Source organism: Copadichromis virginalis, linkage group LG13 (assembly GCF_057382275.1).
Source record: "Copadichromis virginalis isolate Kocher_CV1m ecotype Utaka linkage group LG13, C_Virginalis_male_GT1.1, whole genome shotgun sequence".
Classification (NCBI taxonomy): Eukaryota; Metazoa; Chordata; class Actinopteri; order Cichliformes; family Cichlidae; genus Copadichromis; species Copadichromis virginalis.
The window spans coordinates 29,110,872-29,130,906 of record NC_140630.1 but is presented as its reverse complement, the minus strand read 5'-3'; the positions used below and the strand labels follow the sequence as shown (position 1 = coordinate 29,130,906).

Sequence of the window (20,035 nt, the reverse complement as noted above, 5' to 3'; positions counted from 1 at the left end):
TTCCAAAACTGCATCCCTCTGATCTTTTGTAGTAGCACAGCACTTTCCATAACACATTTAAGTTCTATATTTAGCTTAAAATAAATTTCACCATTTGAAAAAAGCAGAAAAAAAAAAAAAAAAAGAAATGCATTATTGCTCAGTCTGCACTATCTTTCCCAGAACAAACACCAATTGCAAATAACATACTAAAAATAAACCTGAAAAATCTGTTTAGAACAGCTACTATGTTGCAAAGAGTGAACTACCACTGGCAAAATTTAGCAGTCTTTGCAAACTTCAAAAAGCAAATGGCCTAGATCTTGGTTCCACTTGTCTCTTACCCGTGACTTCAGTGGAAATTTCAAATTCAGGATCTGACACAGACTGATTCATGTCCTACACAGTTCTTACAAGTTCATAGAAATTTCTGTTCAGTTAGAACCAAGTATTTGAGTTGATGACTGTAATTTTTATACAATGTTGTAATTTGTGTTTCAACAATTTTTTGATTAATGTTTTGTTTCCTTTACAATATTATACTTTAATGTATAATATTGTAAAGGAAACAAAGCAGGAAACAAAACATCAATCAAAAAATTGCTCTCTTTTTTATTCGGGCTACTTACATTTATTTTGGGCTACCAAAAACTGAAGAGTCCCTGCCCGAAGGGCTACCAGGGATTTTGAAATTTTGAGAGCCCTGAGATATATTTATTTTTTTAATTACTTTTGTTTCAGCAACATTAAATTTAAAAACTGTACTTTTGAGTTAAAATATATATTTATAATTTTAATAAATGACAAATTAAAAAGGCATGAACATTTTTTTTGTATCGAAAAAATATCGAACGGTGACACCAAAGTATCGAACTGAACCGAACCGTGCATTTTGTGTATCGTTGCACCCCTAATATATATATAATTAAATATACATACATATATGTGATTAATTTCAAGCTTGAAAAGTGCACATTAAAATAAATGCAAACTCAGAGCAGCAGAGGCTGAGGAACTTGCGATCCCTATAAATGGAATTCGGGTATTTTTTCTTGTTTTCCGAGCTGTAATGCAGGACTTCCTCTTGAAACTCGCAGGGGGCAGGCTTAACCCAAAACTCAAGAAGGCTGCTATTAAACAGTCACAGGACTGCTCTCACACACTGTGTGCTGCTCTGCCTGAAGAGTAAATAGACTCTGACAAGTGAAATATGTGGAGCCCACCCTTTATAGCAGACACTGAAACATTAGAGTAACAAACCTAAAAAAGAAAGAAGGAATAAAGCTGGAAAGTGAATTACTTTTTGGATTGCTTGTCTGCGTCTATGAGGTTTGAAATATTATAGTCTGAAAAATGCTGGATGTAGAGCAAAGGAACATAGAAAGAAGGGTTGTTTGTTTGTAAGGAGAATTATTATGCAAAAAGAGAAATGAATGAAAATGAGCCCCTGTGGAAAAAAGTACTTTACCAGACGCCACTGAGCTAGAGTCGAAGATCGGAAGCAGCTGGGAAGCAAAACAGGAAGGTGATTTCAAGCTACAAAGAGATTCACAAGTAAAGCAAGTATAACGTTAAACAAGAGGACAAATAAAAAAGGAAACTAGTAGTTTTATTGTGCTCCAACTTGAGCTTCATTTACTTAAATTACTGTTAGTTGTGATTAAATTCCTATGTACCAGGAACTCCCCTTCTATAAAAGTGACAAACAGTACCAAGTCGAGCCATAGGCGATGGGGGGAGGGAGGTAATGGAGCGAGCCTCCTGCCAAATACTGAGAAGCTCTGATAAGGAGACGTTCTCAGGATAAATACTCTGTGTCTAAACAAATCAAACCTTAATGTTTGCTTACCCACACCTACAAATGGAAACCGATCTGTGTGTGGATCCATATATCCACTGCACCCCTTTTGCTGTCACATGTTTCTGCTTATGTATTCACACACACACGTCAATAAAATGACAAACTTTATATTTAACACAGGCGGTCTCTCTGCTACAACCGCCATTCAGCCTCAGGGCCAATAAAGTTTTTATTTAACTCGACTCATCTAAATAAAGTCATTCCTAAAGGGAAGAGGTCTGCTCTGCCAAGCACTTGATCACAAGACTGGAGAGATCACATAGTGCTTCAGTCACAACTGGATTCTACACTACAAACACACACACACACACACTTACACTTATTTAATATAAAACACACAGTTGTGGTTCTGCACATCCATCCCAGTAAACATGCTGACTTGAATCAGGTCAAATGGGATGAGTGTTTGTGTCCTTTCTTTCTCTCCTTCCCCTGGAAGGCGTCAGAGAAGGAGAGAGGAGGAAGGCGGAAGTGTAGGGCTGTTTGATATAACGATATATATCCGATGACGATATGAAAACGTCTATGTTTCATATTATGCTCTCGTTTGTTTCATGGTGTCGCAAAATAAACTATTTACTGCCATTTTTTTTCCCATCGTTTTAATGGTCACTGTAGAATTTCTTACAGTTCTCTCTTTCTCTTATATTTAATATAACCAACCTACGGACGGGCAAGCGACTGTTTTTATTCGTTGTCGTTAGCAACAAATAAAAACGGTAAAACCATCGCGTGGCTCCGCCGTCCGCTTCTTTATTTTCCACATAAACCTTTCACAATAAAGCTGAAGATTCTGTTGAGAATTTTCAAAATAAACTGAATCAGGTGAAATAGTATGCAGAGCATTTACGGACGAGAATCTAAAAAGAGCCGTCAGGTGCTAAAAAATAAACCTTAGAACAGGCTTTTCCCCGCAGCACGTCGTGTAATAAATACTCACAAAGAAACTGATGTAACACTCGACCTCAGGTACACGCCGCCCAGCTGAAAACACTGCACGCAAATCAAGTTGCCCGAGATTCACCGAAAATGTAACATTTTTGTGATATATACAGTGGGGCAAAAAAGTATTTAGTCAGCCACCGATTGTGCAAGTTCCCCCACTTAAAATGATGACAGAGGTCAGTAATTTGCACCAGAGGTACACTTCAACTGTGAGAGACAGAATGTGAAAAAAAAAATCCATGAATCCACATGGTAGGATTTGTAAATTATTTATTCGTAAATCAGGGTGGAAAATAAGTATTTGGTCACCTCAAACAAGGAAAATCTCTGGCTCTCACAGACCTGTAACGTCTTCTGTAAGAAGCTTTTCTGTTACCTGTATGAATGGCACCTGTCTGAACTCATCATCTGTATAAAAGACACCTGTCCACAGCCTCAAACAGTCAGACTCCAAACTCCACCATGGCCAAGACCAAAGAGCTTTCGAAGGACACCAGGAAAAGTATTGTAGACCTGCACCAGACTGGGAAGAGTGAATCTACAATAGGCAAGCAGCTTGGTGTGAAAAAATCAACTGTGGGAGCAATCATCAGAAAATGGAAGACATACAAGACCACTGATAATCTCCCTCGATCTGGGGCTCCACGCAAGATCTCATCCCGTGGGGTCAAAATGATCATGAGAACGGTGAGCAAAGATCCCAGAACCACACGGGGGGACCTGGTGAATGACCTGCAGAGAGCTGGGACCAAAGTAACAAAGGTCACCATCAGTAACACACTACAACGGCAGGGAATCAAATCCCGCAGTGCCAGACGTGTTGCGCTGCTGAAGCCAGTGCATGTCCAGGCCCGTCTGAAGTTTGCCAGAGAGCACATGGATGATACAGCAGAGGATTGGGAGAATGTCATGTGGTCAGATGAAACCAAAGTAGAACTTTTTGGTATAAACTCAACTCGTCGTGTTTGGAGGAAGAAGAATACTGAGTTGCATCCCAAGAACACCATACCTACTGTGAAGCATGGGGGTGGAAACATCATGCTATGGGGCTGTTTTTCTGCCAAGGGGACAGGACGACTGATCCGTGTTAAGGACAGAATGAATGGGGCCATGTATCGTGAGATTTTGAGCCAAAACCTCCTTCCATCAGTGAGAACTTTGAAGATGAAACGAGGCTGGGTCTTCCAACATGACAAAGATCCAAAACACACCGCCCGGGCAACAAAGGAGTGGCTCCGTAAGAAGCATTTGAAAGTCCTGGAGTGGCCTAGCCAGTCTCCAGACCTCAACCCCATAGAAAATCTGTGGCGGGAGTTGAAAGTCCGTGTTGCTCGGCGACAGCCCCAAAACATCACTGCTCTCGAGAAGATCTGCATGGAGGAATGGGCCAAAATACCAGCTACTGTGTGTGCAAACCTGGTAAAGACCTATAGTAAACGTTTGACCTCTGTTATTGCCAACAAAGGTTATGTTACAAAGTATTGAGTTGTATTTTTGTTATTGACCAAATACTTATTTTCCACCCTGATTTACGAATAAATTCTTTACAAATCCTACCATGTGGATTCATGGATTTTTTTTCACATTCTGTCTCTCACAGTTGAAGTGTACCTCTGGTGCAAATTACTGACCTCTGTCATCATTTTAAGTGGACAGGTCTCTCTTACAAATGAGACATTGGATCTCAATGTGACTACCTGTATAAATAAAGGTTAAATAATATTTAAAAATACATTTTTATTCTTCTTCACTACATTTCACGGCCAAAAACTGTTTATTTTCAGTTATATTAACTATGAGATATGAATCATGATTCCTGCAGTGCAACAATTTGATCACACAATTTGACTGAAGTGCTGACACGCTTCAATTGATAGAGTTGTTGGACTTTTTCGACTGGAAACAGTCCAATGACAACTTTTAGAGTGAAATTTTAAATTTGCTTCTCATTCTGATGAAGACGGTGCCTCAGAATGACCTTTTTGGCCATTTATAGGAGCGAGAACCACTGAACTAAAATAACTGTCACGTAGCTGCAGCCATCATCAGGTTGACCAGCTACAATAGCACAACAGTGTTTGCGCAATGATACATCAGCGGTTATACACTAGCTCCACACATCCACCTATAAAAAAAAAAAAAAAACATAATTTAAATATAGCTTGCCTAATAGGTAGTTTCCTTTTGCAACTCTGCACAACTTCCCATTCTGATCGTTCGCACTTGTAGATTTGCAGCGCATTCTGTGAGCGTAGATGGGGAAAAGAGGATGAAATCTACCGAGAAGGGTCATTTGTAAACAAATCTATTTGTAGGTGGGGCCAAAAATGGAGTTTTCCAAGGAAAGTTTCCCGCAGCGAAGTGGCACAAAACACAGTTGGGGTCATTCGTGGTGAATCTTCTCCCTCAGAAAGAAAAACGATCGATCGCACTTCTGCCTTAAGTTTCGATCAGAACAGGCTCTTTGAAAACTGCTGTTTGGTCTCTGAGTTAGTTTGAAGGATGAACAGATTTAAGATCAGATTTGGTTTTTGATTTTTTAGGGGAAGTCGTAGCATTTTCTTACTGCTCCTTAAGCCCATTTTTCTGATAACATATCAAATATAAAGACTACAGCACAAGCAAATCAAACTGTGCTGCTGAAGTTTAAAGTGAGAAAAAACCTGACACTTACTTGATCCCAGAGCATTCCCAGTATCTTAACACCCGGGTTAGCACACACTGAATGGATCCCAGGTTCCTTTTTCCACTGCTATGCCAGAGCTTGTTACAACTGGTAGGTTTTTTTTGTTGCTTGGAGTGCAGAGTACAATCTTTGCTCTGTCAGTTTTGTTTATGCTCACGTTTATCTCAACAAACTGTATCGGATCAGCATCACTGTGCGGTCAGCGAGAGGCGAGAGGGCCCAGAGCCTGGAGCTTAGTGGAACGGCGATCGGCAAGCAAACGACGCGCCTGAATGTGAGCAACTTCGGAAAATACACAGCTGAAATTCCCACACACCCCGAAATGCTCAGCCCTTTTAAACACACAAATACACATAATGACACAAATAAACTGGTTTGTGTGAGAAAGAGAGATGCGTTTATGCTCCGGCTTCAGTCGACCAAGAAACACACACACACACACACACACACACACACACACACACACACACACACACACACGAATATTAGACTGGACAAGCTGTCACAATACATTTTCTGCTGCCACACTTCACAACCATAAAATCACGGTAATAACACAGACCAGACTTTGGAAAACACTCAAATTCTCAGAGACACAATTATAAATGAGACGCAGCTTTCTGGACCCGCGCGTATTATGACTAACATGCTGCAAGAAGAGAAAAATAATCAGAGACCAAGAACACTAAAACACAAACATGTACCTCTGAAAGTCAAATGAAAGATTCAGGGATCAAAAGCTAATTCTCTTCACCATCACTTATTATTTGTTATTAACTGTAGCACGCTCACACTCCCACGGGCACATAAAAATAACTCCCTGCATTAATAACGAGAATAAACAGATAAGGAGGAAGTGACTAACAGAGAGCTATGCAGAGGGCTCGACAACAGACTGAAAACACAAGTAAAAGCAGACAAGATAAAGTGCAGCATTGTTAGCTTGGTTAACGTTCAGCGGGCTTCAGTAAGGCAGACAGTAGAAACACAGCACAGGGAACCAGACTGAGCACGACCCAAAACCCTGGGAAACTTTACCCCAGATTATACACGCAGTAACAAATCTCTTCTGAGCTGAATATAGACGCTGAACATAAGCAGCCAAACAGTACATGCACATTATTACCATGTTTGTTTTAATGTGCTCGGAATATTAGACGGATCCCTGTATCAGTTTCACCGGAGGAAAATAAGCTATCAGTCATGTGAGGGATTTATATATTATGGTTACAAGTTGTGCAAGGCCACTCTGCAGGGTTAGGGTAAGGGCAGTGAAGTAACGCTTAACAAGACGCAGAATCTACAGTCGGGCCAACAGCTCTGTGGTTCTGACAGCATGCTAATATTCTTGTGCTGACAGGCTGATTTCATACAATGTTTTTATTCACAAAAACAAAGCACATAAAGAACAAAGTGGGAGCTGGGATGCAGAGAGCCTAGCAGTGCTCCCATCATTAGTGAGTGGTCTTATCAGCTTTCACCCCGTAATTACCACTGAAAAGGTTGAAAACCAACCTTCACACCAGCCGGATATTCTGCAGCCGTACAGCTTTACAGCAATACATCGAGCTGGCAGCCAGAGGAGTCGAGTCCCCTCGAGTTGTGCTCAATGCCTCCTATCAGGCAACCTGTTCAACTGCCTTGCGATCAAAGGTCGTGAGTGTGCAGCACATCCAAGATCTGGGCAACCAGAGAGCTCCTCACGAACTCCTCTGAACACCAAAGTATTCTAGAGGGAGGCCATCTGCGTGACAGTTCAAGCTGTACAGGACAACCTCAGAGGTTTGTGTTACGCAGCACTTATTAGCAGGTATCTGTGCGCGCTGTGAGAGTCAGAGACAAAATGGAAGATCGCAAACCAACTATCCAGTTATGCTGCGCTCGAGTTACAAACAACAGATTATAAAACATACTTAGAAAGAACACTCGATAAGCACAGGCTATAATTTTTAATTTCAAGGTTTCCAAACACTTGGATGGTGGTTTGACAAGGCTTTGGGAGCCTGTTAGAATTTAAGACTCTTTCTGAAACCTCAGGAACAATCCACAATCTTTCAAACAATCTCTGACAGCAGAGCTGATAACCTTCCAGCTAAAATAATGAACAGATACATTTGTCATTTACACAAGCCAAAACCCATTCTGGGTGACGGTTGTAGATCAGCACATAAATATATCATCGTATCCAACACTCAGCATCTGACAGCTCTTCATCACCTGCGCTGTTGGGACTGCTAGTCTAAACATTACCGTCTTACCGCTTTTAAAGACAAAGTCTTCTTAAACGCCAGGTCTGAAACCAGGATTTCTTTCAGCTCTGCTTAGTTTTATTTATTCTAGAGCAGTTCACAGCAAAAAATGGGTTTATAAGTTAGATCCTACAATATTAAAGAAAGAACAGACATGATCAGCACTTGGTGACAGTGGAGAGGAAGAACAGCTGGAACACTCAGAAAAACAAACTCCTACCAACACTGGCTGGTGCTGAGAGGAAAAATGTGATCGAGCTCTTAAATTTTTAATAATTCAAGTTTCATAAAACAAGTTTCAGATTTAGTGATTCCATTCTCTCCATTTTTAATCATCAGCCACTCTGTTCTCTATGTAAGAAACATAAAAGCACCCCGAGGTGCAAAAAGTGCCTTTTTTGTTATGTTGTTGACCTCATCTGGGAAGACTCAATTACTTTTCATATTATATCAGTAACAGTAATTTAGTTGCAGATTACATTTCCAAGCAAGACTTCCCCCTATTCTGTGCTTCCCATGTCATTTCCTTGTTGATATTCCAGGAACAGAGGAAAACCTGCATCCTGCAGTCAGGAAGCCTGAGCAGAGTGAAAAACTGCCCTTCAGCCTGGGTGGTGTTACAACAGCACCCCTTTGTGGTTAAATGGTAACATAACCAGTGTTTAACTGGGCCTTTTTTATTATCTCAGCTTTAAGAACATGCAATGAGTGTTTGATTGTTGCTGTTGTTGTAGTACAAATATGGATTAATTACATTCATTGAACTGCAAATTCTGATTTAGATTTCTCATTTTATTGTTCATCTGAACAATAAAATGAGAAATCTAAATCAGAATTTGCAGTTCTCGGGCTATTTGGTGTTCAAGGTACCTTGGTGTTCATCTGAACAATAGACTGGACTGGACTCATAACTCAGGAAAGGGCAGAGCAGGCTGTACCTGCTGCGGAGACTCAGGTCGTTTGGAGTGGAGGGCCCACTCCTGAAGACCTTCTATGACTCTGTGGTGGCTTCTGCTATCTTTTATGGTGTGGTCTGCTGGGGCGGCAGCATCTCTGCTGGGGACAGGAAGAGACTGAACAGGGTGATCCGAAGGGCCAGCTCTGTTCTAGGATGCCCTCTGGACCCAGTGGAGGTGGTGAGTGACAGGAGAACGGCGGCTAAGCTGTCATCCCTGATGGACAACATCTCCCACCCCATGCAGCAGACTGTGACAGCACTGAGCAGCTCCTTCAGTGGGAGACTGCGGCACCCACGGTGTGGGACGGAGAGATTTCGCAGGTCTTTCCTCCCCACTGCTGTCAGACTCCATAATAAAGACTTTAACTGATCAAGCACACACATCCATACATATGCAATAATACTAAGTGCAATAATCCTTTCTGTCATCGTTGTATTTTTACTCAGTTGTATATAGTATTTGTATTTGTATTCTATTTTTATCTTATTGTATATTTATTTTATTTTATTCTACTGTATATAGTATTTTATTTTATTCTATTCTGTACAGTTGTGTACTGTATTTATTCTTATTGTATTCTAATTTTTGCCTCATAACTTTTGCACTGTCCACTTCCTGCTGTGACAAAACAAATTTCCCACGTGTGGGACTAATAAAGGTTATCTTATCTTATCTTATCTTTATGTCTGTTGAATTATGTGATTTTTTTGTTTGTTTGTTTATTTTAAGGCAAATAATGCTCACTATTAAACAAGAGCTTTTTTTAAACTAGTATTTGTGACTTTCTTGACCTTTTACGCACTGATGCACACAGCTTGAAACTTGAACGCGGTAGGTGAGTTCAAGAGAGGCACGAGAAGCAAACCTGTTCTTTTTCGAGTGTTCGTCCTTCCCTTTCTTCACGCCAAAAATCCTTGTGATCAGAGTGCTGAAAAGAAGAGTAGAGGAGTTCCTCACCTGGGAAACAAAACAAATGGAGGTTAAGAAATTGGAATACGAAGAGAGAGAAATTATAAAAGCTAATTATCACCATGGGTTAGTGAGTAACCGCCGATCAAGTATGCACTCCAAACGTTGGTTTGTTGTGATGTTCAGATTACAATAAATCGAGGTAAAAAAAAAAAACAGGAAGTAAAGACTCACTGCCCAGACAGGAGAGGTGAAGCCCAGCACTGCAGCCTGCATCCCTTCTGAGACGAAAGGAACAATGTTTTCCCCCAGACGAGTGTCCCTGTACAGAGCTCTGAGGATGTTCAGAGCATGGACCTGTGAGCCACAGACAAAATTCCACCTTGAATACAGTGTCAGAAACATTAAGGCGATTATAAAAATGACCCTTTGTGCTTTTACAAAAAATTGTGTTCAGGAAATCTCACTTCCTGATCTGTGAGGCTAGATCTGACTAGAATTATGATTAATGAAGCTGCTAGGTGGCGAAACCTGAGGCACGGTGGAGGTGTCAGTGGTCTTGTCAGCAGAAGGCATGGCCAAAGCGATCAGCTCTCTCATGGTCATCTTCAACAGGCTGCAGCTGGACGACTTGGGCTCAGAGGAGAGCAGAGCCTGGGCAAGGGGAGAAAAAAAACAGATAATGCTACTGTGCCCATCTTTTGTTTGTGAGGGGCAGCCAATCAGACGACTTACAGGGAGCTAAAACTGCTTTATTTCCAACTGAGGATGAAGTGAGGGGCTACAAAGACCTCGCATGAGATAAATAAGGATTATTTTTGAACTGTGAGGCTTGCAAAGTCATTTTAGTTCAAGAATAAAACAACAGACATATCCTATTTTAAAGACCTCGCCCATAATGATTTTCTGTTTTTACTGATGAGCCTTTTCAAGAACCAATCACATGATGACATCAGGTGTGATATCCTGTGGGAGTGCTGGTACACTGCAAATAGCCCCTTTGCAGCTACTGCATCCGTCTATTAAATAGTCTATGCTTCAGGGTTTTATCGTGGCCCGCTAAACTGAGTCACATTTATATGGTAATAACAAAAAATACATTCATAAAATCCCATAAGTTAGTCTGTTCTGACAGGCTGACTGAACGAGATCATTTGTATGAGCTCGGAGTGGGAGATGGGAATGCGGGAGTGTGTGTGGAGGTGACGGCACTTGGCTGTGTGAGAAAGAAGTCATCTCTGCTGGAGCTGATGCGAGCCAGATGTGTCTGGCCTACCTGGCTTATGGTAAAGACTTAGACCTTGAAGGATAAGATGGAGAGGGTGGGGCATATCTGGCTCTTATGAACTCTGAGGTTAGAAGCAGAGGAAGCCAAGAGGAAAAGGAGGGCTAGCCTGGTTCCTATGAACTAGTCAGGACCAGCATGAGCCAGCCTTCCCGGATCTGACTCCATGTCTGTCTAGGAATGTGGTCTGGAGTTCTGCCAAAGTGGCAACTTCTTCTTCTCAGACTTCCTCTGCTTCATTCACCTTCATCTTATCTTCTCCGTCTCTCTTCATCCTCAGTTTTAATCACCCAGCCTACTTGTCAGGCTCTGTCCTGTTAAAGCTCTTCTGTTATGTTACTATTCATCACAGATAATGTTTAGAAAGTCTTAAAAAACAAAAAGAAAAGAAACAGGATCAGGAAGACGTCAGAGCCCTTAAAAGTCAATTTCAGAAAGTCGGTTAAATTTATTTAAGACTAATGTGAAGCATCCCGTTCAATCAAGCTACGAGGCGCACGTGCCTCACACACACGAATACAAGCGAGTCAGTGACATCACCGACGCGGCTGTCTGACCAAAACCACAAAAGAAGAGTAAGCCGCTTCAAAATGACTGCTGATAACATCCCCTCAGTCACGTCTAGTTTCGATATTAGGAATCAAAGGAAGTGAAGACGCGAGCTGAGACTAAATAAGAGTCAGAGACTAACACAGTGTTAGTAATTTGTGGGACTACTGACGGGAGGGACAACCAGAGAGTGTGAGTGAGTGAGTGAGTGAGTGAGTGTGTGTGTGTTGTACGTGAGGGGGGAAAAAAAAGATGGCTAGATTAGGAAACGGAGTGTTCTTCCAGCACGAGTGCTTCACCGGTATGCCAAGAACTGCTTATTGCGCTACTTTTGGGAGTAAACAGGAACAAAAACACACAAGGTTTCTATTGCAAACCCTAATTTTGACCAAATGGTTACTGCTTATGGTCCTCGTTTTGTCTTCGGGATGACCGCTGCAGTTGGCAGTGACACATTTCTATTTGCAAAATAATTTTTTTTTTTTTTTTAAATCTGGAAGTTTTATCAGATGAAGCAAGAGAAGCAATCAGCTGCAACAAAGGGTCACTGTGTCCTGAGAGAGTTATACTCATGAAGAAATTGGTGTGACCACCAACATGACCACCACTCTACCGCACACTCTGCAGCAGCCAAGTCACAGGAATGTGATGTTTACTGACAAGCCTGTGGTTTCTGAAGTGTCGGAAATTTAAACATTAGGCTCTTGCCAACACTTAGAGTCAATAGCAAGTCCAGCAACAAATCTGAAACCTTACAAGCACCCTTTGCATCATCTTTTAGCCCATTTGTTCTGTTTATATCTTTAAAAATATTGCTTACACACCTGGATGTAGAAAGGTATTCCAGCGCTTCGTCGCGTGGCGCACAGCTTAGATGATGGGTCGCTGGATTTGACCTCTTCCAGAACCTCAGAAAGCCAGCGAGCAGGAAGCTGCTGCAGGGCCTCACTTCCACTCCTTATACACAAACACACACAAAACAATGACATGGACGTAAGCAACAAAGACTGAAATCTTTTAAGTTTCCCTGTGCACTGTAGTCCACACATGAGTAAAGTCATACTCATCATTTTCCATATACACAAAACCAAAACAGGCCACTCTCATCAAACCTGGATACATGCTCGCATGTTAAAAACCCCGCTGACAATCAGACAGACCCCACAGTAGGTTTTGGGGTTTTTGTTTCAAACTGATCATCTATGAAGCAGCTCTGGTGGACACACACTGATCTGTTACTTCTGTAACAAACAGCTGTTTGACAAAAGCCAAATAAGCAGAGTGGGCAAATTAAAACAATGACATTTGTGGGAAAGAGTAAAGATGTAGTACTGATGCATAATCCAGCCTCACAGTGAGGGCGCAAACATCATCATGCAGTGAATGCGTACTGAAATCCAGTTTTCTCTTTCAGAGTACTTGTATCCAGATGTTCCTTCCCAGTATACTGCTGGTATTAAAGTACTCAATATAAAAAAATATGTATAAAAACAGCCACATGTTGAACAGAGCAGTACACGGCACTTGTTGCAAATAAGAGTGAACACAGACACTGAAACAGTTTGCTAAAATAACCGGCTAGCTGAGCCAGCAAGCTAACAAATACTTTCTTTTTAAAAGCAGGTAGCTGCAAATAATCAATAAACAGTTAAAGTAAAAGGTTTTGAATAAATGTTAAAATATATAACGCAAAATATACACTGGTGAAAAGTTGGCTAAATTATTGACAAAGTAAAAAAGCAATGAATAAATGTTCCAATAATATCCCAAAAAATGTTAATGGTGAAAACAGCTAAAAGGAGGAAAATGGTCACAAGTGTTAGCGTGAGTGGCTTTGTCAGTAATAGATAAATAGCTAAAATGCAAAATAAAATTGGTGCAATAAAATTGTATAAGTGAGAAATACATTCCCAATCAAAAGTTTAAGACAACGTGACAAATGGCAAAAAAAAAAAAAATCATATAATAAATCACGAGGGACGCTCTCTGCAACATCTGGACAGAGCCAGTGGCCGTTTGACGCCCCTGCACCTCCTGAAGGAAAAAGCACCCCAGACCATTGTGGCGCCGCCTCCACTGTGACGCGTAGAAAAATCTCGGGTGGGATCTGCTTGTTGTGTCAGCAACGTTGGAAACCATCAGGACCAATAAGGTTACATTTTTTCCTCATCAGAGAAGAAAACTTTCTTCCACCTTTCAATTTCAGTGACAGTGATCCCAAACAAACACACCAACCCAAACCAATTAAGCACTGGCCTCTCCCCTCAACATGTGTGGGACCATCTTTACAGAGAATGGGCCAAAGGGCAGCCAACGTCCAAAGAAGAGCTTTGGATGTCCTTCAAAAAGCCTGCAGAACTACTCCTGAAGACTTCTTAAAGAAATGACAAGAAAGTTTGCCTAAGAGAGTTCAGGTATGCTGAAAAGTAAAGTTGGTCATGCCAAATATTGACTTTCAAGCTTGTTTATAACTGTCCAAATGGTGTTTTTGCCTTATATACTGTATTTCCATGCATCTATATGGCCCTTCAATAAAGGGCTGCAAATATTATTATGAGAGATGGTCTCAAGACTGTCTGAGGAGCTTGGAAAGAAAGCTACTGAAAGACATGACTATTAAGACATGACGTTCGACATGAACTGACATTAACTATATTTGTTTTACCGCAAAATTACGCTGTTATTAGTAGAACAACAACTGCTGGGGGCATGTCTCAGCACAAAAATGGAAACCACAGCTATAAACAACTGCAGATAGAAATTCACTTGTATAACCAAAGAATTTAGTCAAAAAGAAACAGAAAGGAGAAAGTGAAGATAAACGGAAAGAGTGAATGAAAGAGAAAACTGAGAAGAATGGAGAGAGAGACAAAGAGACAGAGTGAAAGAGTGCAAACACAGTGGAACACACCGAAGCCAGATCCCGAGGCAGAGCATCAAAAGGCTGCGGTTAAGCACCCCGCAATCAACACCCCATAACCCAGCACACGGCCTGCATACCATCCACACATTGCTCTTTCCCTCATGGAAACACACACTCGCATCCACACAAGCCAGCGGCAGGACGCACACACTCCCCGGTACTCCTACACACGACCGCTAAAATGTTACACAACGCACAGAGAGCCTGGTTTCTACACAAGAACAAAACAAGTGAGTTTTGTTTTAACTGCTCAGCACTGGGTGGTTCAAAGTCAACACTGCTGTGACGGTTTTGTGGCTGGTGACCCGCCGCAGGGCTAAAGACGTTTTCCACAACCCACCATTGAGGAAAACTGGGAGGTACATGAAAGTGAGAAATTCTTTCATGTCGTTTAGAATTAAAACAAATATTTTCTTCCTCCTCGGGAGAATAATAGAGAGATTATTTCTAGGAATAGCACAGGTGATGAGGACTTTGGCGTCATATGTCACTCCAGCCAAGTTTAACGCTGGCCCTGGCAGCACACTGGCACTGAGGCCAAACCAGGCTATTGCTCTTCACTGAGCAATTTAAGCGCAGGAAAACTGTCATTTTCTTTTCTCATACTGCAAAGAAGTGTTTTGCAAAATGCTGGTTTTCAAAGAAAAAGTTTGAAAATGTTATGAGCTATGAGTTGCACTTTTCTGTTTTTGTCTGAGATCGATTAATCTTTCAGTCTATAAGTTGTAGTTATCATTTCAAGAATTTGCAAGCTGAAGCTGAGATGTTTTTGTTTGATGTAGGACTTCAGGACCTCCTTTATCATATTTTCTGTTTCATAAGGGACCGAATCTTTTCCTGCAGTTTTGTTACGTGCAGAACGTTTTGCTGAAATGAGCAAAGACTTCCCTGACGCTGTCTGGATTGCAGCGTACTTTGCTCAAAAACCTATCCATGTCCCTGGTGCCTTTACACGTCTACAGACTACCCACACTGTGTGCACAAATGGGGACATGCAGTTTAGTAGGGTTAGGTTAACTGAGGATTCTAAATTGGGGCGCTCTGTCAGTGCACCCCAGGGTGGCTGTGGCTACAAGGTAGCTGCCTCCACCAGTGTGTGAATGGGTGGATGACTGGATGTGTAAAGCGCTTTGGGGTCCTTAGGGACTAGTAAAGCGCTATATAAATACAGGCCATTTACCATTTTACCATAAATTGGCTACAGATGTGACAGAGTGGCGACCTGTCCAGGGTCGTGACCCACCTCTCACCCTACACCAGCTGGGATAGGCTTGATTAGGTAACCCAAAGAAAATGGACGGATGGACGGGCACTCATACACCCCAAAACATCACAGATGTCTCTCCAAGATTTTCATGCTGTCCATGATTTAATGTGTTTGACCATTAAAGGGTATTTAACAGTCTGACTCCACTTTAAAGGAGCTGCATGTTTCTTTTAATGAGATCGTCAGAGGCTTGCATGTTCGCCCTGTGCCAGCGTGGGTTTTCTCTGTCACCAGCAGTTCAGTTCTTTCACACCCATGCCTTTCTGCTGGCCATCCAGAGGGCACCAGATTAGAAATAAATCCAATTATCCAGCCTTGATTTATTTAGAGTGGATTATATCTGAAGAACATTACTGAGTGTGCTTGCCTACTGCTAATTACAAGGCACAGGGACACTCACTGTCGTGATGGAAGCTAATGCCCATGGCCGTCCAACAGTATCACCTTTCAGTCCATTTATGCTGAATGTGAACACAGACACATACGCACCTGCACAACATGTCTGTGAGGCGTACAAAGCCCACATAAGCCAGTTCGAAGGCGCCACGATGACGGGACTGCAGGAGCTGCTGACGGAAGTACAGGCCTACCCCCTCCACCTGCAACACAGAGAGAGAGAGAAAGAAAGGAGATCAGCAGCTGAACTGTAAGAGGTGAACTGTGTGGCTGTGTGTGTTCACATAACTTTCCTCCTGCTGCACTCTCCAAATGAAGTTAGTTATGCCAGTTTCAAAGGGTCAAAATGACATAAGTCATGCTATATGCACCCAGTGATGCAACCTTAACAAGGCCAGGCCACGAGCTAGTGCAGCAGATCCTGTTTTCTCAACTGGAGGCCTGCAGGGCCAAGATTTGCCTTCATGTTCAACAATCATACAGTAGCAGCGCTAGCTTTTAATCACAGGTCTATATGGAAAAGACCTGGAAGCAGGGTTGTTACACTTTGGTTCACAAAACAACTGTTGTGTCAATGTGGGATGTTGTGACATTATCCAGAATATTCCGACTTGTAGATGTGTTGCTTTCATCTTTGGCTACATGTCTGTCTATGGAAGGCTTTAACAACATACAGCACCAACAGAAGAAATGCAAAGTAACCATGGATTTCACAGGAGCAGGTTCTATTCATTATAATACTTGCAATTTGAGCGCTTTTGTATTCATTTTAGTACTTGAAAGGAAAAATGTACTTGTAGGATATTTTGATGTACTTGTAAAAATATGTAACGTCACGTTGATTCAAGTCTGCTTCAAACGCATTCATATTACTCAAAACTGGATGAACAGTTTGAAGATTTGACATCTGAGAGTGGAATTAACTGATGAGTCGGATGTCAAAGCGTAACTTAAAGAGTTGTTGCATATCTGAAAGACACAGAAAACACATTTATTGAAAAGGAAAAAAAAAAGCTGTTGGTCAACTTACTGCAAACAGATTCACCAAGTGGCTCGCTGTAGTTGGAGGTTCCCACAGTGACGGTGTCATGTTAGTTCTAGTGTGCTACGTTTTATCTTTCATTGAAACAATGAAGCATTTAGATCTGAGTGGATCCACCACAGTGGACTTTGTCTTTGTCAGCGCATGAATCAGCCTTTAAAGTCGAGCAATTATGTCTAAATACATCCAATAAACTCAATACAATTTCAAAACAATTACCCACCCACCACACTCCACCCTTGAAAATGACACAATTCCACTCGTGGCTCATTGAATGGTGGTAAAATGAACCATTTGGATAACCAGCTTGGTCATTTAGACAATTACTCAGAGCCTCACAGCTTCCAGCTGAAGGAAAAAAGCAGCATGGTGTACAAAAAATGGTTCTTCGCTACATTACCTAATCCCACTTTAGACTTTCCTCTGCTTGGCAAAGCTGCAACACTGGCTGCACTCTTGTTTTAGAGACACCACTTAGTTTTCAGCCAGGGAGCACTCTGCTCGTCAAGCGTGAGAGCGGCATGTCAGTAGCGTGACAAGTGTGTTCAAATAAGGATGCTGAGACATCCACATAATGGCCACTGTCAGTAAAACCATCCAGTTAGTAATAGTGTTAGCAGCATTATTCTAACTATACACACACACACACACAAGTCAGTGCTGTTCCTGCAGCAGTGTGTAAACTGGCGAGTGTGTTGCAGGTGAGGCGGCAGGGCGAGGCGGACGCAGAGCTCCACGGCCCTGTCATTAAGGCTGTGGTATCACCGCCACCACAGAGGCAGCCAGGCCCCGACTTAGTCAGGGGTGGCATGGAGGGCACAGGGAGGGGTGGCGAGGACCCAAAGCACAAACATAAAAAAAAAGAAATATAAAAAAAAAAAAAAAAAAAGAAAGAAAGAAAATACCCCGTGTAAAAAGAGAAAAAAAACATCCCAACAGCCCCTTAGGGGATGTAGGGTTAGACACAACATCTAAACTAACACAGACTCAGACCCACACATGAACCAGAAATATGCCAGTCACTGTAAACTTCAGCCACGAGCCCTGATGTCACTGAAGGAAGAGAAAATGATGCATGAAGCTGGTCTGTAAGAGGAAAAACAGCAGGAGACTGCGATGAAACAAAAATGCTGCACGTGAATTAAAACTATGTGCAACATGAAAATCATACAAAGATAATAAATGCGGCAAAGATGAAAGGCTTAGACAGCCCGTTTCTGACCACGTGACTGGTCAATAAACTCAACTGACCCTGCAGACCTAAAGTGGACTAACTTGGACACCAAAGTATGGACTGTGTAAACCACAGCCTACCAAGCCCAATGACTTATCACACTGGTGGCCAGAGTGGACTCCCAGGACAGGCCTGACCTCACCGGGGTAAAAATGGCAGCGACAGTCACTGTTAAGATGGTCCCTTGCTGCCGGGGCCCAGACCGCTGCGGTGCTGAGCTGGGCCGAGCCGGGCCGCGGCTTCGCCTATTTAAAGCTTCCCTTTCGAAGGTTCCCGTCTGTGTAACTGTTTAAAAAGGGCCGAGCAAGCTTCCTGCGCGGGGCAGGAGGGGGCAAAGGGGGGGTGCACTTTATTTAGATGTCAACTTCCTGTTTGCAGCCTAGCCCGTTTCCCAGAAAAAACTTCCATGTGCGGAGAGAGAAGTTTCCCAAGTCTAATTACATGTATGGCTCGGCCGTGACAGTGACCCAAATAGCTAACTTCTCCCCCGATGGCCCCGGGTTAGACGGCACTCTCACCATGTTTGTTGTTGCTGCTGCCACTGCTCAGTTTCAGTGAATTATTTTTTGTCTTTACTACATGTCTCAGTAAGTCCTCATACCAATCTCCCTCTGGACTCTCTGCTGCTTAAAGGAAGGACTGAAGAGCACGAGCTAATCATTCCTGCAAGACCCCACAAATTTAATATAGCACAACGTATACTGCACACAATTCTTTATATTAATAACTCCCTACTGCACATCACAATTTTTTTTTTTTTTTAAATCTCTCATACTTTTCTTCTTTTGAATCTTGTATTTTCCTTTCCATTGCATTTGACACTTTACTAATAACAACGTACCTTTCACAGGTATTGATACATTTCTATAAAGTCTATTATGCTCATTTCCAACTCCATGTTCTTAGACTTTATCTGCTACAACTCATAATAATAATAATAATAATAATAATAATAATAATAATAATAATAATAGATTGCTTTTACATAGCGCTTTTCTAGGCACCCAAAGCTCTTCTTCCTTTTAGCCTGCTTTCTTTTGATTGGCTGTCATTTACAATCAGATGGTCTAAACAACAGGTGGGTGGCGCTTTTGCATTCACAACCACAGCTGCGTGCTTGGGATGACCATATTAATGATATCCTGTTTCACTGACCTACAGATCCATAGTTAAAACAAGTCTGAAAGGGAGTGAGAGCAGTCTGCAGCTTCTGGCTCACATAAATACCGCCTTTAAGGACGTGTGCAGTAAGAAGGTACAGCAGCAGGAGACCACACTGGGTGGTCTCCTGCTGCTGTAGTTCATCTACATTTAGAGGTGACGTGAAGCTCTTTTGTACACCTTGGTTATAAGTCCAATGGGTGATAACTGATTTGCAAAAACAACATGCAAACCATGCTCTCATGCTTTTCAGGGAGAAAGTTCTTCCCATTTGGCAAAGCAGCTAGGAGACTGATGCAGTGATCTGTTTCTTTCTTATTTTATTGTGAAACACACATTTTCTACCATTTTGTTTGAAAAAGCTGTCGATGTGAAATCAGCCATGCTCCATAGGCTGGAATGTTTGCAGTGATTAATTTTATGTAACTGCTTACTGCAAATGATGTAACTAACGTTGTATCTTGTACTAACTCGGCAACCATCCAAACATTTCAGTCTGTGTCCAATCAAAAAAAATATGTTGACGACATTTTCTGCTCAGCACTAGTTTTGCTTGTATTGACAGAAAATCCATCTGCGAAACAATCAAA

The 20,035-nt window shown here is 41.9% G+C and overlaps 1 protein-coding gene across 1 annotated transcript in view; it reads right to left on the bottom strand.

The window, feature by feature from the left end:
- thada (THADA armadillo repeat containing) overlaps positions 1–20,035 on the bottom strand; it is a 124,112-nt gene that overhangs the window by 84,381 nt on the left and 19,696 nt on the right. Inside the window, exons 22-26 of the mRNA XM_085478395.1 lie at positions 16,102–16,211; positions 12,247–12,379; positions 10,120–10,242; positions 9,823–9,945; positions 9,545–9,636 (exon numbers count right to left, since the gene is read on the bottom strand). Of these exons, the coding sequence (XP_085334521.1) occupies positions 9,545–9,636; positions 9,823–9,945; positions 10,120–10,242; positions 12,247–12,379; positions 16,102–16,211 (581 nt within the window). The remainder of the gene's footprint in view (positions 1–9,544; positions 9,637–9,822; positions 9,946–10,119; positions 10,243–12,246; positions 12,380–16,101; positions 16,212–20,035) is intronic.